This window comes from Heterodontus francisci, chromosome 10 (assembly GCF_036365525.1).
Source record: "Heterodontus francisci isolate sHetFra1 chromosome 10, sHetFra1.hap1, whole genome shotgun sequence".
In the NCBI taxonomy this organism is placed as follows: Eukaryota; Metazoa; Chordata; class Chondrichthyes; order Heterodontiformes; family Heterodontidae; genus Heterodontus; species Heterodontus francisci.
In genome coordinates, this window is record NC_090380.1 from 42,651,246 (window position 1) to 42,672,880 (window position 21,635).

General features: G+C 41.5%; 1 protein-coding gene across 5 annotated transcripts in view; it reads right to left on the minus strand.

Annotated features, from left to right (window-relative positions):
- Positions 1 to 21,635, minus strand: part of ltn1 (listerin E3 ubiquitin protein ligase 1) — a 169,624-nt gene that overhangs the window by 46,310 nt on the left and 101,679 nt on the right. For all 5 annotated transcript variants that reach the window (XM_068040504.1, XM_068040503.1, XM_068040502.1 and 2 more), the window contains 5 exons: positions 21,429 to 21,536; positions 19,196 to 19,338; positions 10,316 to 10,466; positions 8,226 to 8,370; positions 1,555 to 1,768 (listed from right to left, as the gene is read on the minus strand). In XM_068040504.1, coding sequence (XP_067896605.1) covers positions 1,555 to 1,768; positions 8,226 to 8,370; positions 10,316 to 10,466; positions 19,196 to 19,338; positions 21,429 to 21,536 — 761 coding nt within the window. The remainder of the gene's footprint in view (positions 1 to 1,554; positions 1,769 to 8,225; positions 8,371 to 10,315; positions 10,467 to 19,195; positions 19,339 to 21,428; positions 21,537 to 21,635) is intronic.

The following is a 21,635-nucleotide window of genomic DNA, read 5'->3' on the forward strand; positions in this document are numbered from 1 at the left end:
AAGGCACCCATGGCATCTTGGGAGAATGTGGTATAAGAAAATAAAATAGCTAAGCACAACAGACACAGGGGAAAAAAAACTTTTGTTATACTATCAGAAAGATTATTTTTTGAGGAGAAAATTAGGCTGACATGAATATCTTTTGCTAGCAACACTCCCCTTACACCTGAAACTAAAGTGTCTTTGAGTAACAAAGTCCATTTTGAACTTTTTCGATCCCGATGCTAAAAATGAAGGGGAAAAAAAACTTGTGAGCGTGCCTGAGCAAAGTGTTTTTATATGGTGTGGAAAGGAAGGATTAATTGCAAGATTGACATGCAAAACATCTTAAAAAGACTACTACTTTGTTGATACTCCACACCTGCAACATACACTCATTCTCACAATACATGGAAGGTGATTAGATAGGGAACAATGCAGTAATCCTCAATTCAGTACACACGATATTTATATTACTATTTCTCATCTACACCCTGCCCCTCAGTGATATCATCTGAAAGTACAGTATTAGTTTTCACATGTTCGCTGACGACACCCAGCCACCACCTCTCTCGACTCCTCCACTTTTGCTATGTAATCAGACTGCTTATCCGACATCCAAAATTGGATGAGCAGAAATTTCCTCTAATTAAACATTGGGAAGACTGAAGCCATTGTTTGCGGTCCCTGCTCCAAATTCCATTCCCTAGTTATTGACTCCATCCCTCTCCCCGGTAACTGTCTGAGGTTAAGCCAGTCTTTTTGCAACCTTGGTGTCACATTTAACCCCAAGATGAGTTTCCAACCTCATATTCATGCCATCACTAAGACTGCCTATTTCCAGCTCCATCACATCGCCCGACTTCACCCTGTTTCAGCTCATCTGCTGCTGAAACCCTCATTCTTGCCATTGTTACCACTGGACTTGATTATTCCAACACAATCCTGACTGGTTTCCCATATTCTGCCCTCCGTAAACATGCAGTCATCCAAAACTCTGCTGCCCATGTCTTAACTCTCACCAGTTCCTGTTCCCCTATCACCCCTATGCTCGTTGACCTACGTTAACCTTGGTCAAGCAACGTCTTGATTTTAAAATTCTCATCCTTGTTTTCAAATCCCTCCATGGCCTCGCCCCTCCCTATCTTTGTAATCTCCTCCAGCCCCACAACCCTCTGAGAGATCTGCACTCCTCTAATTCTGGCCTCTTGTGCATCCCCAATTTTAATTGCTCTACCATTGGTGGCCGTGCCTTCAGTTGCCTAGGCCCTAAACTCTGGAATACTCCCCTTACACCTCTCCACCTCTAACTTGCTTTCCTCCTTTAAGACACTTCTTAAAACCTACCTATTTGACCAAGATTTTGGTATCTGACCTAATATCTCCTTATGTAGCTTGTGTCATATTTTGTTTTATAATGCTCCAGTGAAGAGTCTTGGGACTTTTATTATGTTAAAGGTACCATATAAATAAATATAAGTTATTGTTGTTGTTACTGAATATATTGTGTATTTGTTGACTAAAGTATTTTGAGTCCAGCCAATGAAGTTCAGAAACATGTGTGTACGTCCTTACCTGCAATTTTTAAAAACAATGCTAACAGCTGTCCGTATGCTCCTTCCACAAAGAAGTTGTTCCATTCATTTGGAAGATTAGCAGGAAGAGTCTTGCTTATTTCTGGTGTTAATGTCTGAAACATATAGCTAAGGTCCGATAGCATGCCACAAATCTGGCAAACAAAATGCAGCTCCAGCGGCTTGGAATCAATTGATATAATTTCACTAATTGTCTGAAATAAAAAAGACAATTAAACAAAAAGTACAGTAAGGTAAACAGTCATTCTAATCAATTTGCACCTAAAACCATAAAATCTGGGAAGAATAAAGTACGAGAGACATGTACTAATTTAGCACATTGCAAGTGTCCAGAAAGCAACAAAAGCAAAACAGAAAGGGGAACAAAATAAAGCACCAGTTAGCAGAAGGTAGAGTTCTACTTAACGTACGTATACTATCTAGTATTAATACAATAGCCCTTTTAAGACAAACATTGTACGCATTCTTGAATTAGAAATTTATTGAGAATTTACACAAACAAAAAAAAACTAATTTACACCTTAGATACTTAAAATGCTAAAACTGTTGATTTTTTTCTATGCTATGCTCAAGGTGAGGGACCTTAGCACTTAGAAACAGAACACATATCCACTTTGCTCTTTTTAACTTCTTTTCTCTTTACCCTTCCTAGACCTACCTCTTCACTTCTCCACTCTCCGGCACACCACCTTCGCAATTCCCTACCCCATCCCTTCAGTACTCCTTGACCTTCCTGCTCTCTTGCCACCCTCCCACACTTGACTCCCTCTTAGATAAGCATACAACTTCCCTCTGTGCCTCTCTTGGCATCTTCAATGGGGTCATCGAGGCACTCGGTGCTGGACGCTAATCCTGCCAGTCTTCTTCCTGTCCAACTCACCCCTCCCACTGCTGGCCCTGTGGACTGTGCCAGAACAGCTGTCACCACTGCTCCACATATCTCCCTCCACAATGCCCATTCACTTGTGAACAAGGCCCTTACCATCAATTAACTTATTGTGGATGATTGCATCAACATCATGGCCTGAACAGAAACCTGGCTGAGGTGTGCTGATCCTGCCACTTAATGAAACCTCCCTGCCTGGCTACATCTTCCACCATGTGCCCTGCTAAGTCCACTGCTGTGGCGGCATGATGCTTACGACCAGATCACATTGTGGACTGAGCCCCTACTCCTCCTTTCAGCATCCCATCTTCTTCCACCCCTCGCCCCTCTTTCAAAATTATAATTCTCTATCGCCCTCCCAAGTATGAAAAAATGTTCTCACCGAGCTATCTTTACTGCTTTCCTCCCTCAGCCTCTGCACAGACTGACTTCTCATCCTAGGTAATTTCAACCTCCATCTCAATTCATCATCCTCTCTCTCCTCGGAGTTCACTGCCCTCTTATCCTCCCTCCATCTAAACTCCCCAACCCATATTCATAGCCACCTCCTTGACCTTGCCACCTCACATGGTCTTGCTAGTCCCATCGTATCAATTACATATAAAGCTGTCTCAGATTGCTTCCTTGTATTACTCACCAACATTCTGCTTCCATGCCCCAATCCTACCTCCTTCTGTATCCATCCCTGAAAAAAACTTTCTCTCAATTCATTTACAACTGCACTTTCAAAATCCCAACAGTCTTGCCTTTGGCCGTCCGTTTGCCATAATATTTCTGCAGCTTCTGATTTCCTCAACTGCACCCTCACCTCCACCTTTGATGCCCTAGTCCCCAATAAAACCATTACTCTCTCTTACCCTGGCTGTTCCTTCTGGTATGGACCTCATTTCCACTCCCTTAAGTCCAAGCGATGGAGACTTAAAATGATATGGTGGACAACTGATTTAATGATCCACCGCCAGATCTGGATAGGCCACATAAAACACTATCGGGTCCTTCTCTCGTCTGTTAAAACAGCTCACTATTCCAGAATTATCTGGGAATGCAAAGATAACCCCTGGCTTCTTTTCTCTTACTGCCAAACCCTCTTCTTAAAACAAGAAGTGCGAGGAGCTCATGGACTTCTTTGTCACTAAGATCGAGACCATCCGATCAGCTGCCTCTGCAGTGTCCTTCTCCTCCACTGGCCCACCTGGCCAAACTTTCCCTAATGCTTCCCCCTGCCCTGGCCCTGAACTCACATCTTTCTCTCATTTCTCTCCCAGCTCTCCTCATGCCCTCTCAGAGCTCAGCTTAGCCATGAGACTCCCCTCCTGTTCTCTCAATCCTATTCCATAAACTGCTGACCACTCAATTTCCCCTCCTGGTCTCCATGTTAGCTGATACTGTTAACGGTTAACTCTCTTCAGGCGTTGTCCCTCTCTCATCCAAATCTGCCATCATCACCCGCTCCTCAAAAAACCAACCCTTGTCCCCACTATCCTTACAAGCTACCGTCCCATCTCCAACCTCCATTTCCTCTTCAAAGACCTTGAACATGTCGTCATCTCCAAAATCCATTCCCATCTTTCCCGGAACTCCATGTTTGAATCCCTCCAATCAGGTTTCCACCCCAACCGTAGTACCGAAACAGCTTTTAACAAAGTCACAAATGACATCCTATGTGACTGTGACAAAGGTAAATTTTTCCTCCTTGTCCTTCTTGACTTGTCTGCAGCGTTTGGCATAGTTGACCATACCATCTTCCTCCAATGCCGCTCCACTGTCATCCAGCTGTGTGGGACTGCTCTCACCTGGTTCCATTTTTATCCATCTAATTGTAGCCAAAGTATCACTTGCAATGGCTTCTCTTTCTGCTCCTGCACCGTTACCTCTGGTATCCCTGAAGGATCTATCCTTGGTCCCTCTCCTATTTCTCATCTACATGCTGCCCCTTGGTAACATTATCTGATAGCACAGAGTTAGCTTTCACTTGTACGCTGATGACACCCAGCTCTACCTGACCACCACCCCTCTAGATTTCTCCACTGCTACTGACTGCTTATCCAACATCCACTACTGGATGAGGAGAAATTTCTGCCACTTAAATATTGGGAAGACTGAAGTCATTGTTTTCGGTATCTGCTCCTAGCTGTAGACTCCATTCCTCTGCCTGGCAACAGTCTGAGATTAATCCAGTCTGTTCGCAATCTTGGTATCACATTTGACCTCGAGATGAGCTTCCCATCTCATATTCATGCCATCACTAAGACTGCCTATTTCCAGCTCTGTAACATTGCACGACTTCGCCTGTCTCAGCTCATCTACTGCTGAAACGCTCATTCATGCCTTCATTACCACTAGATTGACTATTTCAATGCACTCCTGGCTGGTCTCCCATATTCTACCCTTTGTAAACTTGAGACCATTCAAAACTCTGTGTCTTAACTCGCACCACGTCCCATTCGCCTATCACCTCTCTGTTCACTGACCTATACTGGCTCCCAGTCAAGCAACGTCTTGATTTCAAAATTCTTGTCCTTGTTTTCAAATCCCTTTATGGTCTCACCCTACAGCCCCACAACCCTCCCAATATATCTGTGCGCCTTCAATTCTGGCCTTTTGAGCATCCCTCGATTTTAAATCGCTCCACCACTGTTGGCCTTGCCTATAGTTTCCTAGGCCCGAAGCTCTAGAATTCACTCCCTAAACCTCTCTGTCTCTCTACCTCGCTTTCCTCCTTTAAGACATTCCTTAAAATCTACCTCGTTGACCAACCTTTTGGTAATCTGACCTAATGTCTCCTTATGTGGCTGTGTGTCACATTTTGTTTTACAATGCCCCTGTGAAGCGCCATGGGATGTTTTATTACATTAAAGGTGCTATATAAATATAAGCTGCTGCTGCTGCCCCCAATTTAGTGTCTATTAGCATTAGTAGCAGACTTAAGACAATAACTTTATATAGAGCTTTAAGGTGTGATATGGATAGATTTTCAACTTTCCGCATGTTTGCACAACTGGCATTGCAGATTAGCTACCTATTATAGAAATGGCCTGATTTCTATTTCCATTGACTTGAATGGAAGTGAAAATTGGACAGTTTCTATAATAGAATCATAGAATGGTTACAGCACAATTCGCATTGCCAGTTTTATGTCTGAATAGCAAGTTGAAAATGTACCCCATGAACTTAAATACAGGATTCAAAGAAAGATTTGAAAGATTAGGTGAAACCTCCAGCAATTCAGCAGATCTTATCATTCAAGGAGACAACTATTTTAAGTGTTCCATTTCTTCAGAGATGTTAAATCACAGGAAATACAATGCTGCATTAATCTCTTCACAGCTCCCAAGGCTGAGCTCATAGTATAAACTAGCTAAATCAGTGAGATGAAAAAAATACAGAGATTTATTTAAATCTGAATAAGTTAAAATTATACTATTTTGACAAAAATTTGAGATCCTGGCACGATATGTACTGATGCACAGAGCACAGCCACGCAGAACCACCGTAACTGGCACCGCAGCAGAGACACTGTGACTGGCACAAGCATACTCACTTGCCTCCCAGAACTGTTCCACTATTCTCCATGTCGGCGTTCATTGTCATGATACTATCACATGCTTTTCATATTATGTTAATGTAAATGTAAATTTAAAAGCATGAGTGGAGGGGAGCTGCATTTAACATGCTAAAACACACACACAATTTTTTCTTTGACTTTCCCTTTAAACTGATTTTAATATGATACAAGAAGCAACATAAATAAAGTTGAGTAATGAAATCCAGAGGGGACAGATTAGCTACATCAGGCAGTCATAGTTAACAGTTAATGTTTAACCACAATTTGGAGCTCTAAAACAGGATGCTAGAATGGTGGGGTTCAGGTTCAACATTCCCTCACACCTGCTCAATCCCAAGTTTCAGCCATGCTCCATGGAAGGGTACAAAGTGGAAGTGCCAGATAGTTGGAGCAGAAAGAGAAAATTGATGCAGTACATATACGAAGCAGCTCTCACACTCCCCTGCTTGCCACCAGCCAAGAGCACTGCTGATGGCAGCTTGGGAAAGAGGATGTATACCTTCACAGGAAATTAGATAACCCTAAAAAAAATGGATTATATTTGCCGTAATAGGTGGTCAGCAGCTGAGATCAAATCAAATTTGCTATATCTTCTGTCTGCTGACATTGAACAGCATTCAGTGTTGTTAGAATCCTATTAAACTAAGTGGCCCAGATTTTGCAGTTAGCGCCAAACAAACGATGCTCATCACTTATTACGCTTTCAGCTGTCCAAAGACTTTATGTGGGCTTTTGTGTCCCAATGTACAAGTCATTGGGAGTCTGATACAGCGCACTGCCTTCTACAGGGGATCTGGGACCTGCGTGAAAAGGGCAAGCAACAGTGGGCTGGATTTTCAAATGCAGGTGGGGTCAGGACGGGGCATGGATGCGATTTAATAATCGTGGTCCTGAAGGGCGTCTCTGGATTCCGACACCTCCGGAGCAGGCATCAATTTTTAAAGCCAGGGTGGGGGGAAGGAATGGGATATCCACTCACCTCCAATTAATGCTCCATTTAGCTCCAAGAGAAGCTTGTTAAAGGGAGGTCGGGACGTCATCTTCAATTTTGCTTCCGGTGAACCCGAACAGTCTGGTTCATCTTAGTGCACAGCTGTCAGGTTCACAGTGGAATTAAAGGAAACTTGTTTTGCATAAGGTTAAAATTGTGGGACCCGCAGCGATCTTGCACTAGATCATGGGCATTGCCCAATATTTAATCTTTTAACAATGTCTTCTTTTATGCTGCTGGCCCTCTAAGGAGCTGCCTTCTCTCTTTGGCAAGGCAGCAGCAGGCATCATCTTTGCTGCTGTCTGCCTTTTGCTGCTTGTGCTCTGCAGGCAGCTCCCGCCTCCTGGAGATGCTTGGTGCTACTAAATGGGCACCGAACCCACCTCCTGCCCAATTAGAGCATTAACATATCAAAATAGCATCGCATGAGTGATGCAGGTGAGGCGTGGGGGTTGGGACCCGGAAATTATCCGGGCATTGGGTTCCTGATCCTGATTTGAATTCCAACCCAGTGTGTCTCTTCAATGAATCAGACTGAAAAATCCCTTATTGAGGCGTGCAGAGTCTAAACCAGGAAGTTGAAGTTAGAATATTTAATTCAATGTAAAATCATATATAGAAAGCGCCGAAACAAAAAATAGGATTGAGAGATGAACAGAGGCAGAAAGAAAACATTAAAAAAAATATTCTCCAACAATAATTAAAACCTAAAGGAATTGGACTCCATACTTATTGAAATAAATTTTCATTGCTGGAGAGGTTGTTTGGTAGTAATTAAGCCTTATCACTTACATTTGAACAAACAAGCCAAAACTTTTTCTAGCTTGTTTAGAGGGTATCCAGTGGTTACATGCCACAACTTCACACACTTTGTGAGTTTAAATGCTGAGACTTGTCAGTGAGATGCCAGCGTAGCGAAGCATGTGGAGGAGCATGGAAAATATGACAGCAACTTCCTGATTTCCATGTTTAACTGCATATGTGCAGACACCAGCAGTTGCTGTCCAATTTACCCATTAATAACAGTGGGCACGGATGGTCTAACTGTTATTTTTACTGCAAAATTTGGGCCAATGTTTATCAAAGACTTCCTGATAGTTGCTAAGAGACTAATAATATTCAAGGCACAAGCCACATATTTTCTTATAGCCTTTTTAAATGGACCAATAAAGTCACCATTTTCTTCTGTGTCCTTGTTCAAAACCTCACCTCTAACCATGTCAAAATGGAGCACATGATGAAGTCCCACTGTTCATTTGTTACTGAAGTTGGTAAATGCTTGATTAGCAATCTCAGAAAGCGTAGAATTTCCACATTGATTCCAAGCAGATTGGGCTCCATGGGTTTTAAAGTGCTACAGAAAAATCAGAGATGTTAAAAAGTTTACAAAACTCTTTTGCTCATTAAACAATCTAAGCCACAGAGTCAATGTGCCTCCACATAACATTTTGAAATGATTAGATCTTACTTTTCATCCCAATATCAGGAAGCAGAGACTCCTTTTGATATATGTCATTATTAGTGGGAAAGCTGATAACCAGAAAAATTTTGGTTTTTTAAATGGAGTTTTCTAATTTAAAAGCAATTCCATCGTTTCTTGCACCATTCCCAGGTCTAGACAATGGGATTAAAACCAGCCACAAAACCTCCATCAATGCTACTCTTTAAGCAATGCTTGAGAACAACTTGAGTTGAACAACTATCCAGTTTTCCAAGCACTATGTAAAGGAGCACTTTGTCTCTGCTTTATGCCTCCCTCAACATTAGTTTAAAGAAAGGGAGAAAAACAATTTTACAATAGAACAGAACATAGGAATAATTAAAAAAGGAGAAAGTTCATATTTTTAAATCTTCATTTGAAAGCGTGGAGATCTTGTGCTGGTAAATAAATAGGTACAATATCAAAGTCAAACAAAACATTCAGGTTTTCGTTATTTCTACTGGATTGCTCCTTAGTCTACTCTATGCATATATGGTACACCAGAACCGCTTTTCTTTTATACTTTGAAATGCAATTGCAGATTTTATGGTTGTGAAAAGATACTCATTTTCTGACCTTACTGCGTGTGCATGAATGCCTTTTCTAGATATTGGCAAATGTGGCTCTTTTGGCACAGTAATCATCTTCTATTTTCCATCCATGTTCCTAGGTTACTTGAGACTTTGCTTTCTGTGACCTATATAATCTATATACCAATAATAATCATGTCACTGGATCAGAGAGTTCTGCACATAATCTAGGCTGATACTTCTGGAGGTGCCATCATTTGGATGAGAAACTAAATTAAGTCATGTCAGTCCTCTCAAGTAGACATTAAAGATCCCTAGGCATTATTCAAAAAGCCCTCTGGATGTCCCCAGCTTTCCTCAACCAAAACCATCACAAACAAAAACCCAATTAGTCAGTTCATTCCCAATTGTAGGATATTAGCGGCACAGAAAAAAAAACTTGTATTTATATGGCATCATTCATGACCTCAGGACATCCAGAAGTGCTTTACAGCCAATTAAGTACCTTCGAAGTGTAGTCACTGTTGTTGTATAAAAACCTACTGCATTTGCCAAGATGAAAACAGTCGTACATCAACAGCAATCTAATGCATGTTACAGTTTGGCACGACAAAATAATATAAAGTTTCATCAGATTTTTACAAGATCCATGTAAAGAGAAAATTTACTTTTCTCCTTCCATGTTTCCTTATATTCTTATCAAAGTTATTGCTGCGTTGCGGACTAAAGCAAAGCTATACTTCAACATCAATCTAGCTGTGGCATTAAGCTCTATAGTTTTCTAACCATAAATACTCTATCGGGTTGAATATCAGTGATTACTCATCAGGAGTTGATTTCTGTGACTCAAGTTCAATTTTTAACCCGAAAATACAATGACACAACACAACAAGTATCTGTGGAGTACAAGATGACTCAATTTTCCCAGTTTGACACTGATGTTAAAATACACTTCATTTATTTTATGTGAGGTTCCTCACTGTAAGCTAAATATACCCTGAACATACTAACATCCTAGTTAGTTCAGTTCAGCATCTGTATAGTACCTTCACTATTAAATATTTTGTTAATATTCGATAAGAAAAACAAATCCATATACAAACACGTTGCTTTTGTTATGTAAAACAGTTGTTCATAAACCAAATTTAAGTATATCCAAATCAACAGGGAAGCTTTTTAAAGTGACTACCATGGGAAAGAACAGCCATTTAATGTTTTCAGATAGAATATTTTTGTCTTTAACCAAAAATAAAATGGAAACGAAATAACAGCCTAGAAGATTAGCTTACTGGTCAAACAAAAATATTTCCTCTTCATAATTTCTCCATTCCATAATTGTATTTAATATGTCTATAAACAACTGGTCATCCACAATTTGATCGTCTGCATTGGTTTTTTGCTGCAGGCAGCTATTTATAATGACAAGGCTTCCAAATCCTCCTGTAAATTCAAAACAAACAGAATACATTTAATACATGAGATTATTAAGTTATATATACATATCTATAAGAAAATAAAATACATTATTTTAAAATCACTGAAGAAAACTGGGCATGAAGCTTAATTTAGAAATCAGCCAGCTGAAGGTGTTTCATTGTTACAGATGGTAGACTTACATTTTTGGAGTATGCATCTCCTGGAATGTTCAGAATTGGGAGGAATATGGTAGTTACTAATATTACGGAAATCTTTGGCAATCACTAACAAAATGAAATTGCAGATTACAGAGCATCGTGAGAGAGGTCCCCAAAATACTTTTTTTTAAAATGTGGCAAAGCTGACAGTAAAACAAATGCAGAGGGAAGGAAAAAAATCTGAAACCGTTATGTCATAGCAACAGCAAGGGAGCAGCAGCGGAACCCGAGCAATTTAAGCTAAGTGTTTAATTTATTATCCACGCTCTCTAAATTTAAATATAAACTAAATCTATCAATTTTAAATAAATTGTTAAAGTAGCAAATAAATAACCAGAAAAATTAATTAATTAATTTAAGTCAAACAAATCCATCTATTAAGCATAATCTGGACCTCATGTGATTCTATTAGTTCTGGAAAGAAATGACTGCTGATAATAAATTTTTAAAAATTAGAAATGTCAGCACAGACTGCAGTACGTGGGAATTCGTGGGCGGTATATCTTGAAACATCTGGTGAGGAAATTAAAATGGAAGGGGGACGATCCAATTGTTACAATCCATGTTGGGACCAATAACATTAGAAAAAAAAGTGAGGAAGTCCTGTGAAGGGAGAGTCAGGAAATATGAACTAAATTAAAAAGCAGTACTCCATGGCTGCTAATTGCGACCCAAGCCACTTACTAATTGGCATAAGGATAGGCCAATCAAAAAGATAAATGCATGTGTGAAAGAGGAGAAGGGAACGAAGTTTTACAGTGTGTACAGGACTCTATTCATATGCAGGGCTTAAGAAAACCAACAAGAGAGGAATCACTGGTGGATCTAACAACAAGAAATGAACCAGAGCAGGTAAGGGAAATGTATTCAGCAGCATTTAGACAATAGTGAACACAGCATAAGAAGGTTTAGGATAATGACTGAGAGAGAGCCAAGTAACAGATTGCAAAAAAGCTAATTATGAGAGGATGAGGATGGAACGAGAGAAGGTAAACTGGAAAAAATATTCACAAAGAGACAGAACAGCAGTGGGAAATCTTTAAAAAGGGGACCAAGAGCTCAGGAGAAATAAATTTCACTAAAAAACTAGAACAATCTAGCAAATAATGGAACAGTGTGGATGAATAAAGAGATAAGCATAAAAGTGAAACTATAGAAAAAGGCATACACTAAGTGCACAGACAATAAAGGAGAGGATGACAGGAGTGAATATGAAGAGGTTAGGAAAGATGTCAAAAACAATTAGGAATAAAGAGGAATTATGAAATGAAATGATCAAAGAATATAAAAACAGTAAAGTATGTTACAGACACATAAATAACAAAAAGGAAAATTACAGTAGGGATTGGGCCACTAAGAGCTGCACACATGATAAATTCAGAGGTAATGATAGGGAAATGGCAGAAATATTGAATAAATACTTTGGGCCTGATTCTCCTTTCTTGGCGATAACACCCCAGGTGGGAAACAATCACAGCCCCCAATTTTCACAGAGGTGGCCTGTTAGTTGGCTGGAGGGAGGGTTGGGTGGCCAATTAGCATCTGTGGGGTAGGAATGGAGGTGGAACTGAGTGAGTGTGGGCCAAATTTAAACAGACCACAGCAGTCATTACCGTGGCTGTCGTTTGACTGGGAGAATTGAAGCAGCAGTGATGGGAGAGGAAAGGCAGAGAACTGGCACCCAAGGCAGGGCTGCCCTTTGCTTCTCCAATGCTGACCTGGAGATCCTCCTTGAGGCAGTGAGGAAGAGGAGGGAGATCCTCTTTCCAAAATGTGGCAGGAGACGGCCACCCTCCCAAACCAAGCAGCAATGGATCGAGGTTGCTGAGAGCATTAGCAGACGAAGCATGGTGAGGAGGAACTGGGTCAAGTGACGGAAAAGGTTCAATGATCTTATTCGCTCTGGCAAGGTGAGTGCAACACTAGACCTGCATGACTGGCCTCTGGATATTCAACCTCCAGCAGACACAACAGCTGAGGAGTCTGAGGGCACATGCAGCTTCTGAACAAGGGAAAAATGTGCGCCCAGGGTAGTTACTGAACCCTCAGCAAGGCTCAGAGCCATAAGCACTGTTGAAGACTTGTCATCTATGTCAATGAGCCAATAGCATTGACCATAGAGGCCAGCAGTGTCTTATCACTCTCTCTTTTGTACTTGCAGGAGAAAAGGGCTGACAAGACCTGAGGAAGGGTGCTGGCAGGAGGAGTACCCCATTTGCACATTGTAACTGTCATGGAGGAGGGAGCCATGGAGATTGCCAGGAGCAAGTCGGGGAAGGTGAGATGGACATTCCTGGTGGAACGTGTGAATAGATACTGCAATCCATGACATGGGGTGGAGTGCACAGCACCCCACCTGACAGCATGCCTAACCCTCAGCTGCACTGAGAGGCTTCTGCTCTCCAAGGCCAGTTCACATGATCTCTTTTTGTGTCTCTCACAGGTTCTGACATGGAGGGGAGAGGACAGATTCCTGTGAATGCACCAGGGCAAGCACTGGCATCAAAACATTACAGCAAGCACCGTATCATCCTATAAGCGCACCTCCACCTGCGTAGATAGTCACCGTGGCGGATCCTCACACATGATTAAATAGGGCAGCACTGGGTGATTAGCACATCATAAGTGAACAGGAGACAATGAGAGAGGCAGCTGTGGGCAACCCCCTTGGAGGATGGTAGACAGACACAGCCAAGCTCAGCTGGGCACAGATGCAGGGCCTCGGGAGTCACAAGAAAGGAGGCTCTACTTAGACCAGCAGCAACAGATATGTTCCTGCATGTCAGAGTTCCCTGAGGCTGTGTGGGATCATGGGCTAAGAATGGAGGAGTCCAATCAGCTCATGGGCGCTACCCTGGCTCAGGGCTTTGAAGCATCAGCTCCTCCACTGAGAGAGTGGCCAACCTCATGGAGAGCCATATGTAGCACCACTCTGAGTGGATACAGGAGCAGCGCAGTGACATGCACAGAATGCATGCCACACTCAGTGGCACTGATGGCACAGAGATCTGTGAAATCGATGCCAGTTGCGCCCCAGCTGGTGCTCTCCTCCAGCCATTTGGAGCACCAGCCAAGGGCTGAGGCAGTCACCAAGAAGGATAAGGGTGCCACCCCTCACGGGTCATCATTAACGGCCTCCTTGGCCCCTCTGACTTGGACCATCTGTGTAGCAGGGCCCAGTAATGGAGGGCTGCCCCTGTATTATTGCCAGTGCAGCAGCCTCTGGAAGTTATCCAACTGCCACCTCCACAACAAGGATGACTGCCACGTGCTTCTCAGCTGCAATCAGAGACTTGCAGCAGGCTGCGTCCACCTCATCCGAAGCCACAAAGGGAGCACTGCGTAGAAGTAGCTGAGAGTGGAGGCCACTGCATCGGGCAGAGCACTGAGTAGTTCACTGTGTGAAACGTGCACTACTCTTTTTCAATACTATGTAACTATTGATACATGATGCCAGACGTGTGACCTTCCATTCTTTAATGGCGAGACAGGAAAAGAGGGAAGAGGTGGTGAAGGGAAGCAAGGGGGCTGTGAAACCTTGGGACAGATGTGCATCCTTCATTGCAGGTAACAACGGATCTATTCAAGGCTGCATCTTCAACAAAAGTGTTTTCACAGTCAGCTCAATGTGAGTTCCAGACCATGCTGTTCTCCTGAGTTAGAAGGGCTCAGCTGAAACGTGCATGGATCAGATTATCCCTGGCATTGATGGCATCCTGACGAGACCCTCAAGTCCTGTCCTGGCCACCTCCCTGTGCAGGTGCGCCAGCTTGGTGTTCTGCATCTCCCTCACTTCCTCTTCCTGCTCCTCCTCTTCCTCTGATGAGCTGTGGCTTTCCAGGGCCTCATCCTCTTCAAGATCCACAGCTCTCTGGAGTGTCATGCCATGGAGAGCGCAGCAGATCATCACAATGTGGGGGACCTTTGCAGGAGTGTGCACACTCGATGGCACCTGTGTGCCAATGGCTGAGTGCCTCTTTTATGGGCCCACCTAATTTTAGGGGGCAGCCGTGGCTGGCTCCCTGCTGTGTTACCGTCTGAATGCATCTGGTCTACCCCTGACCCAGTGTGCAATCTGTGCGCTCCCACCAAAAACCACAAATGGCCCTCTACGAGCTCTCAATGAGCTCCTTAACTAGCTTAAAAGGCCTTATTGCCAAAGTGGGCAGGTTTCTGGTGCCAGCCTTCCCTCGTCCTGATGAAACTTGCTGGCGGCAGGGACGGTGACAGGAAAACAGCACGCTGGCTGGCAATGCTATTTTCAGGGCCCACCAGCCCCTGTTGGGATCTAAAAATCCTGCCCTTTGTCTCAATAGTGACCAGGGATACTAACAAGGTGGATATAACATTAGAAGAGATCAAAAAAGATTGAAACATATAAGATTGAAAGAGATAGAGATAGAGATAATTGATAAGTTAGACAAACTTAGTGGATAAAATCCCTGGTCTGGATGGATTGTATCTGTGCATACTAAAAGAAGCTTTGTAAGAAACAGCAGAGGTATGTATACTATAATTCGACAGAAAAGGGTATCATGCCAGAAGGCTTTCAGAAAGCGAATGTTATTCCTATATTTAGAAAAGGGGATAAAACAAATCCAGGTAACTACAGGCCAATTAGTTTAATGTTGATGGTGGGAAAGATACTAGAATCTTTACTCAAAGATGTAACAGAAAAACCTCTAGAAACTGAGAATATAATAAAGAATAGTCAGCATGGATTTCAAAAGGGAAACTCATGCTTGACCAACCTTATTGAATTCTTTGAAAAAATAACAGAAACAGTAGACAAAGGTAAATGGAGTGGATGTAATAGTAGACATGGATTTTCAAAAGGCCTTCGTAAAGGTATCACATGATAGACTCTTGACTAAGGTCAGAATATTGGAGTCAGTGAACAGATGGCAGAATGGATAGCAAACTGACTACAAAATAGAAAACAGAGTAGAATAGTTACTCAGACTGGCAGTAGGTGGGAAGTGGTGTTCGACAGGGATCGGTGCTGCGACCACGAATGTTCATTAATTTCATAAATGATTTCGACTTGGGAATTGGAAGTTATATCAAAATTTGTGGACAACACCAAATTGGAGAGTACAGTTAATACTGAGGAAGACTGGGGAAAAATACAAGAAGATGTTAAAAAATTAGCAGAATATGCATGTAACTGGCAAATCAATTTCAATACAACTAAGTGTCAGGCAGTGCATTTTAGTAGGAGGAATAACGAGGTGACCTACTGCTTGGAAAATAAGAGGCTGAATTGGGTAGAGGCTCAAGGGATGTAGTGGTACAGATTCATAAATCACAAAGTAGCATCACAGGTTAACCATGAAAATGCAAACAAAAAAAATTTCATTTCCAGAGGAATAGAATTTAAAAACAAAAAGGTTATGTCAAACTTGTATAGAACTTTAGTTAGACCACAGTTCAAGTACTGTGCATAGTTCTGGTCTCCAAATTACAGAAAGGATATAGAAGCATTGAAGAAAGTGCAAAAAAAATTTACACGAATAATACCAGAACCAACGAGGGTACAACTATCAGTAAAGACTGAACTGGCTAGCAATCATTTCTCTGGAAAAGAGAAGACTGAGAGGTGGCTTGATAGAGATCTTTAAAATTATGAAGGGCTAGACATAGAGAAGATATTTCCACTTGTGGGGGTAGGAATCCAAAGCTATTCGCCATAAATAAAAATAGTCACAAAGAAATCCAATAAGGAATTCAGGAGAAACAACTCTACCCAGAGTGAGGTGAGATTTTTAAACACATTACCACATGGAATAGTTGAGGCAAATAGCATAGATTAATTTAAGAGGAAGCAAGATATGTACATGAGAAAGGAATAGAAGGATATGATGAGATGGAGTAAGGTGGGAGGAAGCTGATATGGATTATAAACACCAGCATAGATCTTCCCTTTTGTTCTCTTCCCCATCACTGTCCCCCACTTCACTTGCTTAAAACCTAATACTTTTCTAACCTTTGCCAGATCTGTTGAAAGGTCATAGACCTGAAATGTTAACTCTGCTTCTCTCTTCAAAGATGCTGCCTGCCCTGCTGAGTATTTCCAGCACTTTGTTTTAATTCCAGCATAGATCTATTGGGCCGAATGGCCTGTCTACATGCTGTGAATTCTATGTAATTTCCTCGAAATTCTTTTTAGTAAAACATCTTGTACTGGAAAGTTAAAAAGATTACTTGTTTTGCTCTGGACTGAGATTATGAGGGATATCTATTCCATCAACAACTTATCTAGTGAACCCAACACATCAATTTTAATGCACTCTACATCTCCCTGTAGAAATTCCTTTGGCAAGTACTGATTTATTGACAAACTGCTCTATGTTGCTCAATACTGTATTCTGATCCTGTGATATCAAGTAGTGCTGCTAACAAAGTCTGCTTATATCCGATGCTCTGGGAAAAGGCCCAGTTAAATCAGGTTCTGTTTCTGATTTTCACATTTGCCCTTTCCAGAAGGGGTCAATGGATAACGAACAGGAATAGAACGAGGATTCATTTCCCACATTCTACTCAGGCGCACTGTGGTCAAATGTAGTGTCCCTTCAGTCTCTCCGACAAAAATGAGACACCTCAGCACAGACCAGGATGAGAGCCTCAGATTAATTGGTCAGCATGGCTCAATTATATATTGTCTTTGCTAACTGAGTCATTGGGGAAGCCGGAGATAGAGCATGTCTTTGTCTTATTCATGTTACCTTTTCATAAATATCTGACATGTGGTTGTACTGTTTCATTAACCAATATTTTGATCTGTGCACTACAGAGGTATGTATGTGTCAACATATGTCTTTGTATTAAAATTCTTGCATGTTTTGTTGTTTTATTGAAACCTGAAATGAAAATATTTCCTATCGGGATTCTCATTAGAAACTGCCTGTTAAGTTTCAGTGTGATGCCAGTAGATGGTACTCGAATAGGAATTTCAATCTTAATTTTATTTCCTGTTTGTGGACCTTGTCAAACCATCACATGGTGCTGTGTTATCATTTCCCCATAAATAACTTAAAATGCTTTCTGGAAATAAAAATCGGATGCCTTTTTCTTGTCTTTACCTGGAATGTTCAATATACAAATAAGGGTTTAAATAAAACAATGATATATTTCACAATAAGATTTAATTTATCCATTCAGGTTCTTTTGTTGTGCCTTTTAATGCCATCATTAAAGTTGTTACTTGAAGGCCTCAGTTTGGGTTTGGATGGGATATTTTTGTTGTGACTCAGTTATCTGAATTTGGATTGTGCAGTCTGAGCATTGTTACAACCAAGGCGGGAGGAGTGCACTGTTTATTCTAGTTCCAATTCTCCACAGGTTACAACATATATTTAAATTTTCCCACTTACCGATACGGTCAATCATTTACTCTATGTTTCCCAGAATAAAACACACCAACCAGGTTTCTTTAATAAACAACAAGTAAAGCATAAACACACAGACTGAAATATTAAAGTTCCCTTTTTACCTTAATCCCTCACACACACACATTTATACATACACCGGTTAACCGGAAAAATAAAAAATTTCTGTTTAGAGCTGTTATAAAAAATAAGAAAAAATAACCATTTATGCTGAATACATGCTCATTCTTGAAGAAAAAAATAGAAAATATAGAAAGATGTCCTTTGTTTCAGTTTGGCGTCCCAAATGCCTATAGACAGTTGTCACTGGGAGCTTCCTAGAACAGTTCTTTCCAGGGGATGTTGAAGATGAGTTTGGGTAGGCTTTCCAAGAAATGCAGCAGCAAATGTTTCAGATAGGCCTTACAGCAGAAATGTGGCTACAGGGGTTTCGGTTCCCACATATTCGATACGCAGGGTTTCTTCAAATACAGGAGGAAAGAGGAGACCGGCACACTGGATATGCAGGGTTTCTTTCCAAGAGAGAGAAAGAGATGAGCTGGGTTTCCTTGGCAGGCAAAAACCAACCATCTTCCAAGTAGTTTACCCTCCAACTCACTGTCCAAAGCGAAACCAAAATAATGTCACAAAAATCAAGCCTCCTGACCCCTATAAATCTTGACCTGTCACTTCTCTGTAAACATCTTCTCCAAGTCAAAACAACAAGCTCCCTGCTGGTATTTTATCTGAAAACAAATGCCTTCCAGTAAGGGCTTGTTTACAAGCCAAGTCCAGGAAGCCTTCTGGTGACCTCTTTAAAAAAAAACACAAAGTTCAGCATCTCTTCAAGCTTCCAGATGAATCAATGTCCATTATTCAACTATAATGCTTGCCAGGACAAGTCCCTTGCTTGTTTTTGAAAAGTGCCATGGGATCTTTTACATTGCTCTGAAAAGACAGATGTGAAAGATGTAACCTTCAACAGTGCAGCACTTCCTCAGAACTGTACTGAAGTATCAACTAAAATTATGTGCTCAGTTGTCTGGAGTACGGTTTGAAAGTGCAAACTTCTGACTCAGAGGAGAAAGTGCAACCACTGCGTCGAAACTAAAAACCTTATTTTTTTTTAAAGGATGTGATATTCAAACAAATAAAGCAAAATACTGACCATCAATACTGGCAATATCTGTACCCTTGCTTGTAGAAAGTTTTGCAGCACACTGCAACACAAGAAGATTTTTATCTTCTTGGAGAAGAGATGGAACAATACTCTGAATCGTGTGCAGGCTTGCCTCAGTCAAAGGGAAAAATCTGGAAACATAAGTTCAAATTATTTAACAAGGACTGTAGCATACAATTGTCAGCAGATTCCCACAGCACCATCTACATTGGAAAAGGAACTTGCAGGCCTCTCAGGCAAGGAAGCAAAAATGCAACCCTTGTTTGGAGACAAGGCCAGGATTCACCTCCCACACCAACATTCCAACAGGGCAGGATTTCTGCCTGCACTTGGACCTCCATCACGGTAATAATGCTGCCCCAGTTTCCTAAGTTGGGATTCACAGTGCGTTTCTGGCCAGGAAAGAGTCCACACTTTGTGGCTCCCAGCCACAAAGTCCTAGCCATGCTGAAGTACGGCCAGAGGCAGCCAGGCAGTTAAAGGGGCAGAAGCACCCCAATGGAACAATGACATCCTCTAAGTTGAGTCCAGAATGGAGGGAGAAGAGGCCAGTACAAGGCACTCTCCCTTCACTGGGAACTCAGATTTGTTAGTAATGCTTCCTAGGGCTTACAACCACCAACTTCTCCATGATAGCTCCAGGAAGTGGCAATACCTGCAGGATAAGCAGAAAATTCACAGGGAACCTGGGCTATAGCTTCATTATGGCACAGAAGGAGGCCATTCATCCCACTGAGTCCATGCTGGCTCTCTATAGAGCAATTCAGTCTGTCCCACTTCCCTGCTCTATCCCTGTAGCCCTGCAAGTTTATTTCTTTCATGACTATCCAATTTCCTTTTGAAATCGTTTATCATCTACACTACTTCCACCCTCGTAGGTGGTGAGTTCTGGGTCATCACTGCTCGCTGAATAAAAAAATATTGTTCCTCACATTCCCCTGTACCTCTTGCCCAAAACCATAAATCTGTGTCCCCTAGTCCTTGTACCATCAGCTAATGGGAACAGCTTTTTTTTGTCTACCTTATCTAAACCTGTCATAATCTTGTAGACCTCTATCAAATCTCCCCTCAACCTTTGCTCCAGGGAGAACCCCACCTTCGCCAACCTAACCTTGTAGCAAAACATCATCATCCTTGGAACGGTTCTGGTAAATCGCCTGTGCACCCTCTCAAAAAGCATCACATCCTTCCTAATGTGTGGTGACCAGAAATGAATGTAATACTCAAGTTTGTGGCCTAACTAGAGCTTTATAAAAGGTTCAGCATAACTTCCCTGTGCTTTTGTACTCAATGACTATTTATGAAGCCCAAGATCCCATATGCTTTGCCAACCACTCTTTCAATATGTCCTGCCACTTTCAAAGATCTATGCACATGAACCACCAACATTCCACCCCATTTGCATGCATCAGATTGGGAAGGAACAGCCAGCAGCAATTCTGGCAGCAGGGAAATTCCAGATGGGAGAGTGAGGCAATAGCAGGTTTCCATGCTTAAATTTTCCTTTGTTCTTCATTATGATCCCACCCAAATCAGACAGGAGCACAGAATAGAATCCTGGCCCAAGTGTGCAGCGCACAAACAGAAGTAATAAAAATCAATAGCATTACATTAGCCTGACAATAATAGCATACTGGAAATAGGCTCAACAGGAAAGAGATTACTGGAACCAGGTGTTACAATTACAATAAATGCTGTATGTGCAAGACTTTTATTGTAGGTAAAGAAATATAATAAATAAAAGCTTTGAGAGTGTCCTGTTAGTAAATAAAAGCAATTTTTAACAAGTACATTTGAATCCATGACAAACTTCACCAGCAAGAGAAAATAACTAACTCAGGAATGACAATGTGATAAGTGCAATTGACTCCTAACTGCCCTTAGGATTATAGCAATTAGACCTACTGGCCTGAAAGGGCCAGATCCTTTAAAAGCGAATATCTGTTATCACACAATATAATGTTCAACTCCTTATAAATCAGTATATCCTTCGACTCACCGTAAGCAACCCCATGGAAAATCCATGCGTGTTTGGTGAAACATGTACTTTTGAATTCCGAAGATTTCTTTCAGGTAAATGAGGCAATATAGTACAATATAGCTCCACCCTCAAGATGACAGTGTGCTAATTCCAGCATTAACAAAAAAAAAGTAGGGACTTGTTGCAGCTGACTTCAAACAATAACTGAACTTAAGATCCTTGACAAGGTCAAATCCTTACCTTTCCACTGTAATGTACAGTCGTTTCAGCTGGCAACCACCATCCACCTTGGTTTGGGCGATAAACTGAGAAGCAGTTAAAGCCCAGAGTAATCCACTCCCTAAGGATCTATTTGAAAGAATTAAAAAAATATTATTGCAAGTCCTTATAGATTTTTGTTAGGTAAGAGTATCCAGGGATTTGGAGCAAAGGCAGGTAAACTGAGAT